General features: G+C 48.8%; 1 protein-coding gene across 1 annotated transcript in view; it reads left to right on the top strand.

The window, feature by feature from the left end:
• UBR4 (ubiquitin protein ligase E3 component n-recognin 4) overlaps positions 1-13,787 on the top strand; it is a 145,752-nt gene that overhangs the window by 109,851 nt on the left and 22,114 nt on the right. Inside the window, exons 82-91 of the mRNA XM_079987392.1 lie at positions 3,056-3,183; positions 4,391-4,520; positions 5,520-5,677; positions 6,017-6,126; positions 6,816-6,957; positions 7,725-7,806; positions 7,953-8,126; positions 8,696-8,817; positions 9,660-9,857; positions 10,176-10,256. Coding sequence (XP_079843518.1) covers positions 3,056-3,183; positions 4,391-4,520; positions 5,520-5,677; positions 6,017-6,126; positions 6,816-6,957; positions 7,725-7,806; positions 7,953-8,126; positions 8,696-8,817; positions 9,660-9,857; positions 10,176-10,256 — 1,325 coding nt within the window. The remainder of the gene's footprint in view (positions 1-3,055; positions 3,184-4,390; positions 4,521-5,519; positions 5,678-6,016; positions 6,127-6,815; positions 6,958-7,724; positions 7,807-7,952; positions 8,127-8,695; positions 8,818-9,659; positions 9,858-10,175; positions 10,257-13,787) is intronic.

Raw genomic sequence — 13,787 nt, 5'->3', positions numbered from 1 at the left:
ACAACATAAAATATGCAAATAAAATAACATTCAACATTCATTAAAATAATATAGAATAATCTTAAATATCAACATTTCAAGATTAAACAGAAATCCACTCTTAACAGCTACAATAAGTGATTTCTAAACTCCAATCAATAAAACAACAGCAAGCCACAGTGCACAACATAATACAATACAAAATGAGAAGCAGAGACAGAAGGGTGGGGCAAGGCAGTTGGAAAGAGGCTTTGCCTGATGCTCTCCCCTCACAGTTCTTCCTCCAGGCACAGCTTCCTTATGAGAAGCATATATTGAGAAGCAAAGCAGCTAGTAACCTGATCTTTATTCAAGGAACTGTTGCAACAGGGTCCCCACTCACCACATGCAGGAGGGATAAAGGTAAAGGTAAAGGTACCCCTGCCCGTACGGGCCAGTCTTGACAGACTCTGGGGTTGTGCGCCCATCTCACTTAAGAGGCCAGGGGCCAGCGCTGTCCGGAGACACTTCCGGGTCACGTGGCCAGCGTGACATCGCTGCTCTGGCGAGCCAGAGCCGCACACGGAAACGCCGTTTACCTTCCCGCTGGTAAGCGGTCCCTATTTATCTACTTGCACCCGGAGGTGCTTTCGAACTGCTAGGTTGGCAGGCGCTGGGACCGAGCAGCGGGAGCGCACCCCGCTGCAGGGATTCGAACCGCCGACCTTTCGATCGGCAAGTCCTAGGCGCTGAGGCTTTAACCCACAGCGCCACCTGAGAAGCATATATTGAGAAGCAAAGCAGCTAGTAACCCTGATCTTTATTCAAGGAACTGTTGCAACAGGGTCCCCACTCACCACATGCAGGAGGGAAGAGAACCCTAAATAATGGTGCGCAAGCCCTTATATAGATTTTTGAAATTGCCCACCCTGTAGCCCAAGACCACCCCCCAAAACATCATACGTACATCACAGAAGGAGGCGGTCTCCAGAAGAAATCCTATCTGCCAGGATACCCAATAATGGTCACTGATTGCATTACATGGGCAGTCTGGCCATTCTTTTTTGATGGTTATTACTTTGAGTTCCTGAATCCAGGTCACAGGCTCACCCTATTCATACACAAATACGTCCTTAAGACAGGATTTGCAGGCAAAAAGACAGTGGGAAGGCTTTCCCCATTTACCTCCCAGAGGAATATTTGAGATCATTGGGAGAGTCAAAATGGCTTCAGGATTGCTCTTCCATACTCTTTCAGACACATGGTTCATATATTTAGATATGTGTGCATTTATGAATATTTATTCCATATTTGAGACCTTAAAATTCTTATAACAATGGCAAGGGTGGTCAACTCCATGTTTGGAAAGAGGGTTGACTGGTTAAGAAAAGAGGTCTCTTTTATTTCCTGGCCACCCTAACAAAGAGTCCCCACTGCTGTGGAGTCATAAGGACATAAGAACCCATTGGATCAGGCCAGGGACCTATCTAGTCCGGCATCCTCTTCTCACAGTGGCCAATCGGGTGCCTCTTCCAGGAAGCCCAAAAACAGGACCCGAGGGCAACAGCAACACTCCCTTCCTGTGGTTTTCAGTAACTGGGATTCAGAAGTGTTACTGCCTCCGACCAGCTGTCATGGCTAGCAGCCATTAATAGAGCCATGAATTTGTCCAGTCCTCTTTTAAAGGCATCCAAGCTGATGGCCATCGATGCCTTTTGTGGGAGGGAGTTCCACAGTTTGACTACGCACCGTGTGAAGAAACCCAGCTGCTTGGAGTTCTTAACCTGGGCAGAAGAACCATTTGTTTTCTTCGCATGGGATTGCATTCATTGTCAGTCCTGCTTAGAGCAAACCCATTGAAATCCATGGATGCAAGTTAGCCATGTCTGCTCTGAATAGGATTAATACTGGATACAGCTCATTGTTTATATCCTGTACCTTCAAACCTAGTGTTGTTTCCACAACAGCCTACTAAGAATTAGAAGTACAAATCAGGGCGATGATTAAGACTAATGCATACAAACTTGTGTAGCAAACTATAAACAACAAACTATAAAACAGCAACAGGCGAGTTCAAAGCTGCTTGCTTAATACAGTGGTACCTTGGTTTAAGAACTTAATCCGTTCCGGAAGTCCGTTCTTAAACCAAAGCGTTCTTAAACCAAGGCGTGCTTTCCCATAGCAGCGAGGGGCTCAATTTACAAATGGAACACACCCAACAGGAAGCGAAACATGTTCTGCTTCCAAGGCGAAGTTCACAAACCAAAACACCTACTTCCGGGTTTTCATGGTTCTTAATCCAAGTTGTTCATAAACTTAAGCTGTTCTTAAACCAAGGTACCACTGTATTATTGACATTTGCTGTTCCTAAAAGCCTCGGGGAAGAGCAGAGTTTTTGCCTGGGCCTGAATGACAGCAGCAAGGTCTCTAGGCTTTGGGAGGGCATTTCACCAAAGGCAAGGAGCCACCACAGGAAAGTCTCTGTTTCTCCAGTGGCCACCTGCCACACTTCAGACAGCAAGTGGCACCTGGAGGAAGGCTGCAGATCATGATGGGCAGCTGATGAGCAGTTTGATATAGGAGAAGGTGATCCAGTGGCATATCTGAGCTCTGGATCTGACCGTCCTCATCTCCAGGCCACTCAATGCTTCGTCTCCCCCTTTTGATGGGCAATGGCAAGGAGAAGCAGCCTGGATATGTGGGAAGGCTTTTGCTTTAACAGTTTACCCCAGGGGTCAGCAAACCTTTTCAGCAGGGGGCCGGTCTACTGTCCCTCGGACCTGGAGAGGGGGGCAGACTATATTTTGAAGGGAAAAAAAGGAACGAATTTCTATGCCCCACAAATAACCCAGAGATGCATTTTTAATAAAAGCACACATTCTACTCATGTAAAAACGCTCTGATTCCCAGACTGTCCACAGGCCGGATTGAGAAGGCGATTGGGCCGCATCCGGCCCCCAGGCCTTAGTTTGTCAACCCATGGTTTACCCCGTAGCCGGTGGGCGTTCAAGAATGTGTCTATATCCTTGCCTTGCTGTTTGGTGCTGCCTTCTGTGATGCCTTTGCTTCTCCCCCTCCCGCTTGGCTCCCCCTCCAGCTCTCAGTCTCTTCCTGATGGCCGTGAACATCAAGACGCCGGTGGTGGTGGAGAACATCACTCTCATGTGTCTGCGCATCCTGCAGAAGCTGATCAAGCCCCCGGCTCCAACCAGCAAGAAGAACAAGGTAGCCTTCCCCCTGCAGCCCTTTTTGGGACTCTTGAGCCGTCTGGTTCATCGCTGGAATCCTGTTTCCACTTGAGCAAATCCTCCTTGGCAGAATGTGCTTGGGGAGACTCGTGGGGAAAACTTTTGTACATATTTTCTGATTTTGGATGTATGGGAGCATGTAGGGGTGGCAGAATGGGGGAACCGGAAGACTCCAAGGTGTGTTTTGAGCACAGCATTTATGAACTGTTGTATTTGTTGTTTAACTGATTTTGGGGTGTGTTTTCTATATTATTTGCTCCATTTTATTCTGTAAGCCAATTTGATTATTGGGTGGGTAGGAGTTGTTTGTTTTTGCAATAGGGTGGGGTATATGCTTCTTTTAAAAGGACTCAGAAGGAAATCTTCCTGTAGCTTAGTGGAAGAGCACATGCTTTCTAGGGTTTTGTCCCTAGAATTTCCAGAGAACTAGTGTGGTGTGTCAGACTAGAACCTGGGAGACCAGAATTTAAATCCCCCCCACTTGGCCACATGAGGTTCACTGGGGGGCCTCGGCCCAATCACTGCTTCTCACAGCCTAGCCTACCTCACAGGGTTGTTGCGAGGATAAAATGGGATGCTCCCCCCCCCCCAGCTGGTACTGGGCAGGATAGACGGACTTGGCATAACACCAAAATATAAAATCTGGCCAAATTTCACTTTGGTTCTGCATTGCATGTACGTATGAAGCAGTTGCTAAAACCCATTAGTAATTTAATTATCCTGTGCTTCAGGCACCGCTCAGTAGGAAACGGCCTTACACAGAGTCAGGCCATTGGTCTGTCTAGCTTAGTAAAAGCTACGATGGCTGGCAGTGTCTCTCTAGGGCAGCGGTTCTCAACCTGTGGGTCCCCGGATGTTGTTGGACCACAACTCCCATCATCCCTGAGCTCTGGCCTTGCTAGCTAGGGGTGATGGGAGTTGTAGTTCAACAACACCTGGGGACCCACAGGTTGAGAAAGGTTGCGCTAGGGTTTCAGGCAGGGTCTGTTCTAGCCCCACCTGGAGATGCCAGGGGTGGAACCCGGGATCTTCTGCATGCGAAACACTGAGCTTTTGTGATGAAAGCATCTGTATCAACACACTGGTGCAAAGTCCTACTTTACATGGGGATAACCCCACTCTAGATGCCTGTAGGTGACTGGTTCTGCTTCAGGCTGTCACAGCCTTTCCTTGTTCTTCTTTAGGACACCCCTGTGGACTCCTTGACCACCGTCAAGCCCTACAGCAATGAAATCCACGCTCAGGCCCAACTCTGGCTCAAGAGGGACCCCAAAGCTTCGTATGAGGCTTGGAAGAAATGCCTCCCTGCCAGAGGTACGTACTGTGCCCTGTAGAAGTGTGTGTGTGTGTGTGTGTGTGTGTGTGAGAGAGAGAGAGAGAGAGAGAGAGAGAGAGAGATCAGACTTTTCTGCCCTTTGTACTCAAAGGAACATAACATTGGAAAAAAGGTCCAAGATCATCTAAGTGGAACCCCCCCCCCCACTGATGCAGAAAGCCCACTACTTTTAGGCCCCTCACCTTGTTCGCTGCCCTTTTATGGACATATTTGTGTCGGCATCCAGGGGTCGAAAGCCAGCTGGATCTTCTCCTTCCAGCCGTGCCGCTGCGAAGATCCATCGACCTCTGGCTCCGACATAAATTAGTGACCCAAGCCTCCCAGACTTGGGCACACTATACTTAGCAGTGTAAACTGCAAAACAGAAAAGGCTGAGGCTTGTGAATACATACTATGAGCTACAAATTTATTAAACTTAAATCAAGACAAAGAAACATGTCATCTCTTCTTGCCGTCTCCTCGGAGGGAGAGTCAAAGCAAAAGCAATACAGCGGAATTTCCGCTTACGCCAGCAAACTGTGCTGGAATGTAAACAGATATGTGACACATAACAATCCCATGCCTGCAACTAAAGGTGGGATGGAAAGTCCCAACAACTTCTTCTGCTCCTTAGGCGTTGGGAGCATTTGGCCCTCCAGATGTTACCAAACAACAACTCCCATCAGCCCCAGAAAGCATGGCCTGTGGCCAGGGATGATGGGAGTTGCAGTTCAGCAACAACTGGAGGGCCATAAAATTCCCCACACCTGCTGTTGCTTAATCCAGACTAATTTCCTTCACAACGGAACTTCAGTTTGAGATAGGTTCCTACAGCCTCACACTGCATTTACGAACCTGAGAGGCCATCCCCGTGGAAAGTTCCCAGCCCTCGGGAAAGTGAAGTTCTTGCCCTGTCCCTGAGTAACAGAGGTAGCTCTTGGTACCCGGTAAGGGGACACCTCCGCTAACCTCCGCTCGAATCCTCGCCCTCGCTTTAGGCCTCGACGCCAATGGAAAGTCACCCAGCAGGACGGAGCTTCGCCACCTTTACCTGATCGAAAAGTACACCTGGAAGTGGAAGCAGTTCATGAGCAGGCGAGGGAAGAGGACCTGCCCCCTGGATCTCAAGCTGGGACACAACAATTGGCTGCGGCAGGTATGGAAACCCTCCCCAAAGCCTCTAGCTTGCGCCATCTGATTAGAGCTGTTTTGCATCTGTCCCTCGGGAATGGCGTGACATTCCTCTGCGCTGGATGCAGGCTTTTTATCTCATGGGTGTCTTGGGTCATCGTAAGCTGCCTTCAGACCCAGGTGGTGAAATGTAGGGTATGCACTCTTAAAATAGAGAAACCCAAATGGTTTTTCCAGGTGTTCCCTGTACACTGGGGTGGGGCAACCTCAGGCTCTGGGGCCAAATGTGGGTAATTGCAGCCAGATGTCTCAACCCTGCATGAGACGAGTCTCACGAATGCCCCAATTTTCCTCTCCCCGGTAGGTCTTGTTCACGCCTGCAACCCAGGCTGCCCGGCAGGCTGCCTGCACCATCGTTGAAGCTCTGGCCACCATCCCCAGCCGGAAGCAGCAAGTCCTCGACCTGCTCACCAGGTACAGTGCTGCAAGCTCCCTCTTCTTGGGGGACCGTAAAGGTAAAGGGACCCCTGACCATTAGGTCCAGTCGCGGATGACTCTGGGATTGCAGCGCTCATCTCGCTTTATTGGCTGAGGGAGCCGGTGTACAGCTTCCGGGTCATGTGGCCAGCATGGCTAAGCCGCTTCTGGCGAACCAGAGCAGCGCACAGAAACACTGTTTACCATCCCGCCAGAGCGGTACCTATTTATCTACTTGCACTTTCACATGCTTTTGAACTGCTAGGTTGGCAGGAGCAGGGACTGAGCAACGGGAGCTCACCCCCTTGCGGGGATTCGAACCATGACCTTCCGATCGGCAAGCCCTAGGCTCAGTGGTTTAACCCACAGCGCCACCCGCATCCCACTTGGGGGACCATGGGATCATAGAATTATAGAGTTGGAAAGAGGCCATGAGGGCCATCTAGTCCAACCACCTACCATGCAGGGATATTTGACTCAAAGCAGGGCTTGAACCCACAACGCTGAGATTAAGAGTCTCATGCTCTAAGGATTTGAGAAGCCCTGCAGGTCCAAGGATCTCCCCACTGCCAGTTAAATAATTTCCACTCAATTTTGTATCAGTGTTTTGCTTCTCTGTTTACAAAGAAGTCCGTTCTCTTTTTTATAGTTCCAACTCACCAGTGTTTTCTCTGCCTTTCTCTTAGTTACCTGGATGAGTTGAGCATGGCTGGGGAATGTGCAGCAGAGTACCTGGCACTCTACCAGAAACTCATCAAGCCTGCCCGCTGGAAGGTCTACCTGGCAGCCAGGGGGGTCCTGCCTTACGTTGGCAACCTCATTACAAAGGTAAAGAAAGGTTTTCTAGCTGGAGCTTGTTGCCAAGAAGTCTGAGAACTGAGAGGTGGGAGGGAAAGCAGTTTGCATCTGCCCAGTGCATTCACGACAGGTGTGGGGTTTGAACGGGGCATTTGGCACTTCCTGATCTAAGCTGTGCTCTGTTACACAAGTGACCTGTGTCTGTTCCCTTCCCTTCCTCCCTCCAGTGACAAAACTTACCACCAGCATCTAACACCTTGCTTTCAGGATTTGTGCTGGCTGCCAATCTGCTTCTGGGCCAAGTTCAAGGTGTTGGCACTAACATTTAAGGCCCTCTGTAGCTCAGGACCAGTTTCTTAAGAGATCACCTTATCTCTTATACATCCATCGGATCCTTGCAGTCTGTAGGAAAGTTTCTCCTGCAAATTCCAAGGTTCTCAGAAGCCCACACTGTCGTAATTCGGAGCAGGGCTTTTAGTGTGGCTGCCCCTGTTCTGTGGAACATCATCCCTGCCGAGAGACAACACCCCCCCCCAATCTATTCGCCCTTTCCAGAAATAATAGAATACATTTTTGTTCTGACAGGCTTTTCCAGCTGAATCAATAAACGGGTCTTTTACTATGAGTGTCCACTTCTTGTCGTTTATGTCTTTGTTGTTTCTCATCATTTTATATGTGAATTGCCTTGCAATAGTGGTTTAAAAAGTGATTAATAATCCAGTGTCAATAGTAAGAATGATACACACACACTTCCACACACATGGTACCTTCATAACCTGTGCCTCTCTGCTTTTTAGGAAATTGCCCGTCTACTTGCCCTGGAGGAGGCCACGCTCAGCACTGACCTGCAGCAGGGATACGCTTTGAAGAGCATCACAGGTGATTTTGTTGCTCCTCCCCCCATCACCTCCTTTCTTGACTTGACGTGCCATTTCTGTGTGTGCTGGACTTTTGTCCCATTCCCTCTCTCTCTCTTCTTGGTGTCCCCACTTTGTAAACTGAGCCTTAATTCCTTGCTCCCTCAGGCCTCCTTTCCTCCTTTGTGGAGGTCGAGTCCATCAAACGACACTTCAAGAGCCGCCTGGTGGGGACCGTGCTGAACGGCTACCTGTGCCTGAGGAAGTTGGTGGTGCAGCGGACCAAGCTGATTGATGAGACCCAGGACATGCTGCTGGAGATGCTGGAGGACATGACGACAGGTGGGGAGAGTGCCGGTGGGGTGGGGAGCTTGCAAAACTCCTGGGACCAGAGGCTTTTTGGAGTGTGTTTTTCGTTTCGTTTCGTTTTGTTTTTATAAAAATATTTGTGCATATTCATGAAAAACATCAGAGGGCTTTAAAACAATTGTGCATAAAAGCTGAAAAATCAGAAGCCATGTAAAGAGGTATTCTGCATTGCCTTCATAGACCTGGTGCAATAGAAAAGTTTTCAGCAGATGTTTAAAGGTCAGCACAGAAGTTGAATCTCCAGTGGCAGAGCATTCCACAGGGCAGGGCTGATGGACCCTAAAGGCTCTGTTCTTGTTGCTATGAAGTGAGCCTCGCCAACTCAGGGAACGGCCAGCGATGCTCCTGCAAATAATCTCAGTGACTGAGGTGGGATATAAGGGTTCAGGGCTTTGTCAATTAATACAAAGACCCTGAACCTGGGTGAGCAGCCAGTGCAGATGATTTAACAAGGGCCTCAAGATTAACAGTGCATGGATTTACACTAAGGAGATGATTCAGGAAGCCCCCGTGAGACTTGACTCCATCGCTTTTCTCTGCAGGCACAGAATCTGAAACGAAGGCCTTCATGGCAGTGTGCATTGAAACGGCCAAGCGTTACAGCCTCGTTGACTACCGGACACCCGTCTTCATTTTTGAGAGGCTCTGCAGCATTATCTATCCGGTAGGGGAGCTGATCTGTTTCTAGTCGCTAAGGAGCGACAGCTGGACCCAGCCAAAATCCCAGGGGTGCCTCTCCCAGCTACGCAAACATCTACCCTACATTTTTTTGGTGGCGCATGGATGTGACTGGGAGCCTCCCGCTGCCACAGTAGAGAAACACACAATAGCGATATTGGCACAACTGCAATGGACAATGATGCAGTTTTTAGAAATGTAGATTTGCGTATGGTAGCCAGGATAGTCTGTTTCCATAGCTGTCAACCTTCCCCTTTTTTGCGGGAAATTCCTTTATTCCAGTGCCGTTTCCTGCTGCTTCCCACTGCTATCCCGGATTGTTAGATATCCCGTAGACTGTCCCCGGGACAGGTGAGGCTGCTGATCCCTTATTTTCAAATCTGAAAGTTGACAGCTATATGTTTCCCTAACTCCAGAGATCTGATGCACAATATTCCTGCAGTGGAAACTTAAATTCCCTGCCTCCCAATATAAATAGGAGGCTTTATTTTTCGAAAATGTCTAAAAGGCAATGGCTCGTGCAGAGGTGCAACAGACAGACAGATCCCAGAGTAATTCTGCCCTGTAGCCCACACCTGCACCTATAGAATGATCAATTCCCACCCAATGCACTCCACAGGAACTGTGCTGAGGAAGGAGGCAGGGCCAGAATGGTAAGTCAAACAGAGATACAACGGGCAGCCTCTCCTGTGGGTTTCAGTACTTAGGCCCTTCCTTTAGGCACAGAGTTTGGGCCATGCTATCCCTTGCCCTACTTTGCATTTTGTCCACTGCCAGCTTCAGGGCGGGAGACACGGGCTCATTTCCCACCCATTGCCATTGTTTCAGGAGGAGAATGAGGTGACGGAGTTCTTTGTCACCCTGGAGAAGGACCCACAGCAGGAAGACTTCCTCCAGGGGCGGATGCCTGGCAACCCCTACAGCAGCAACGAGCCTGGCATTGGGCCCCTGATGAGGGACATCAAGAACAAGATCTGCCAGGACTGCGACTTGGTGGCTCTGCTGGAGGACGACAGTGGGATGGAGGTGAGGATCGTTACGGAGGGGGGCAGAGCACGGATGAGGAGCCCTCCAGATGTTGCCAGGGAGATCTGAGGGGCCTCATTCAGCTTCTGGACCTGATGCTCCCCACTTTGTGTGTCCACTGATCCTTTTTAGACTGGAGCTGCCAGGTTTGAACCGGGACCTTCTGCATCCCAAGCATGTGCTCTTCCACTGAGCAATGGGCCCTCAAATGTTCCAGGTGTCTAGGCAACGAGTACACTTCAAAAGTTGTGTTGGAAGGACCACCAGTATGCATTTTACCCATAGTGAGTTGCTGTTTTCATGTTTTCTTTCTTTCAGCTCTTGGTGAACAACAAGATCATCAGCCTTGACCTCCCCGTGGCCGAGGTGTACAAGAAAGTCTGGTGCCCAACCAATGAGGTACAGCTCTCAACACACACATACAATACCCAATCCTGTGGGTCTTTTATTGCGTCTTACGACCTCTTCTGGCTGCAAGTTGTTCATTGCCTCTGAAAAATAGTGACTTGGGATACAAAGCTCCAACCTCTGTCAACAGCCGCAAAGGCTTTGCTTGTTCCATGTGTGCAGGGATCCTTTTGCTGGGGCCCCCTTCTCAAAAGGCTTCTCTCTCTCTTTGAGGAGTGGGTCATGAAATCTGTGTGTTTGCCTGCTAATCTCCTTCCCTCTCTGCTTTAGGCCAGTGTGTACAGCCCCTGGGCCACTGTGTCCCATCTGCATTTCAAAGAACACTAGCACCCTAGAATTATTATTTAACTCTTCTCACCACCACTGGTTCTCGAGTATCTTGATCCGGATGAGCAGGCCTGGTTCCTCTTTACAACCGAAACTGGGCTGGCATTGAGGCTACTTGCCCCCACCCAGATGCCAGCCAGACTTCGTTTCCAGACAGAAATTAGCCGCTGCCAGGATGCACCTTACATGTCTAGAAGGATTTGTGGATCTGTGGGACAGTTGCATTGCAGCAGGGAAGGGCTGGGGAAGGCTGCGTCCAGCCAAAAGAATACTTAGCAGGTGACTGCTGGTGTCTAAGAGGGCTGATAGTATTTTGATGATCACAGATCAAAATTAGGAAGTCAGTATTTCCAGTTGACAGGTCAGTTGAGTGGACCTGGCTTTGCCCAGCCAGGTTAGAATTGCAGCATGAAATCACGAAGGAATGGAACTTCTTTATGTAGTATATGAGAACGGTGATGCATTGAGACGGAAAAGGGCCGTGGGTTTATATATATGCTTGCAGAAATGCAAAACGCTCAGGACATTTTTGAAGGGAAGGAAACTTGATTCCCTCCCCCTGCAAAAGGGGAGTTGGGGGTTGGGGTGGAAATCAAGCATTTGATGTCTTTGCTTTGACTATCAGTGCCAAACTTTGGGTATTATCCTCCAGAAAGCCTCTAGGAATGAATATGTTAAAATACCCCTGCCTTGTCATCCGAGTTCAAAAGAATCTCATGTTTGTTGAGAAGCAGTTGGGAGATTAATGCATTCAGATGCATGGATCCAAATGGCCCTGTGTTTCCAACAGACTGACAGTTCCTGAATAGAGAGACCTGCATTTCAGAATTTAATATGAGTCTAGGTTTTTCACCCTCGTACGTGTGTGTGTGTGTGTGTGTGTGTGTGTGTGTGTGTGTGATGAATATTTCACAGATTGCTCTTAGCATTTCCCTCTCTCCAGCCTTTCATCCTCTCTTCCTTACGGGCCTTTTGTCAAGTTCCACTTCCTGTATTTGTGTATCCCCCCCCCCCCGGTCATTATTACAAATTAACGCATTAATATGCCCCTTCCATGGCAAAATGGCAACTGACTTGTTTGCTGGGGGAAAGTCGATGACCTTTTCGAAGTAAAATTATGCTGGATGCAGAAAAGTCACTGGGAACTTGCTTCACCCTGTTGGTTTCATGTATTTGGCTATTGAGTCTTTAGTGACCCCCCCCCCCCCCCCGGTCCGCGCCACGTGCCAAAATTTAAGCTGCGGTGTCCCCCCAAGTCAGTATATAATTGAGAAATGTTATAATTCTGTGTTTTAAGAATACGGCTTTCGGCAATGCTGGTAACTGGCTCTTGCCATCCTGCAAGCATGTTTAAGGCCTGCCCTGAAAGTTACCGTGAGAAGAAAACAAACCTGATCCTTACTCAGAGGCTGAACAGAGACGAGGGTCCATTAAATACGTGGCTCCGGGAGCTTCGTTTTAAAAATGCATTTCATTTAATTAATATGTACAGTGCCTCGTAATGTAAAAGTAGCTTCTCTGGTAGGGTTGCCATATTCCCCAAAGTGAATATCTGGACAGAGTTGTTGAGCTCTCCTCCAAAAATTCATTTTAGGGCTTTTATTGGATTTTTTAAATGATTTTTTTAAAAAATAAATAAAAATCTCTCTACTTTCCCTGGACATTTTGCCGATTCAGCAAAAATGGGCCCACACGCCATTTTGCTGCCCGATTCCTGGATGTGCACAGGAAAACCCAGAGGTATGATATTCTCTGAGCCTCTCCCGAGCGCTTAGCACCTTAAAGCATTTGGCCACCCAGCAAGCAGAGTGGAGCTTGCCCTCGCTTGGAGGTGCGAGAGTGAGAAATGTTATTTGTGTCCTGGTGCAGGTGAAAACTATACCAAAGTGCGTACAGAGACCCTCTTCGTTTTTTTCTCCTCTTCCCTCCCCCCCAAATGCACCTTGAATCTAAGGGTTCCTAGCTGTGATATGGGAGCCAATGATGTAGTGGTTAGAATATCGGCCCAGGGCCTGGGAGAGACCAGGGTTCCAATCCCTGCTTGGCTGTGAAGCTCAGTGGGTGTGACCTTTGGGGGCCAGGCACTGCCTTCTCTGGGTCTAACCCACCTCACAGGGTTGCTGTGGGGATTAACGGAGAAGAAGGGGAGAAGCATGCACTCCTTGTAGAAAAAGGCACGCTGTAAATGCAGTCAGTCACTCAATAATAAATATACAACCATCCTAGCAAGGCTCTCGGAGAGTCTGAGAGTTTGGATCCTGGGCGAGAACCTGGAAGCTGTGTCAAAAGAAAAATGAATTGGTATTGATTTATGTTCTTGTTGTTGTTCAGTCGTTTAGTCGTGTCCGACTCTTCGTGACCCCATGGACCAGAACACGCCAGGCACTCCTGTCTTCCACTGCCTCCCAAATTTTGGTCAAACTCATGCTGGTAGCTTCGAGAACACTGTCCAACCATCTCGTCCTCTGTTGTCCCCTTCTCCTTGTGCCCTCAATCTTTCCCAACATCAGGGTCTTTCCCAAGGAGTCTTCTCTTCTCATGAGGTGGCCAAAGTATTGGAGCCTCAGCTTCAGGATCTGTCCTTCCAGTGAGCACTCAGGCCTGATTTCCTTCAGAATGGAGACGTTTGATCTTCTTGCAGTCCATGGGACTCTCAAGAGTCTCCTCCAGCACCATAATTCAAAAGCATTAATTCTTCGGCGATCAGCCTTCTTTATGGTCCAGCTCTCACTTCCATATGTCACTACTGGGAAAACCATGGCTTTAACTTTACGGACCTACATTTTAGTAAAACTTTGTATTAATGGCAACGTTTCCATATGTAACTGTGCATTTGCATAATATTTCGGCTGCACTGTCTGTCGGGTTTTTCGTACGTTGCTCGGAGATAATTTTTTAATATATTAACCGGTCTAGAAATCAAATAGCCAGTCATTCATGCAACGAAGGCTTGGGAGCCAGCCCCGCTCCAGATCCCTTTTCCAGGCTGTGCGTGACCGTCGCCTGTTGCGTCTCTGCCTGCGTGGCTTCCCAGGATTCCCGGCTACCCTGCTGAAAAGGCCGGGGAGAGTTTTTGTCAGCGTTGCTGTCAGCGCCTGAGCAGCTTTCATCTTCTTCCCCTTTGTGACGGCCTCCGCACCCCCCCCCCCGCTTTCCTTCTCCTGCAGCTCCTTCTCTGGTTCCCTAGGAAATAGA

This window comes from Podarcis cretensis, assembly GCF_951804945.1.
Source record: "Podarcis cretensis genome assembly, chromosome: 8".
Classification (NCBI taxonomy): domain Eukaryota; kingdom Metazoa; phylum Chordata; class Lepidosauria; order Squamata; family Lacertidae; genus Podarcis; species Podarcis cretensis.
This window is presented reverse-complemented; position numbering and strand designations above follow the sequence as displayed.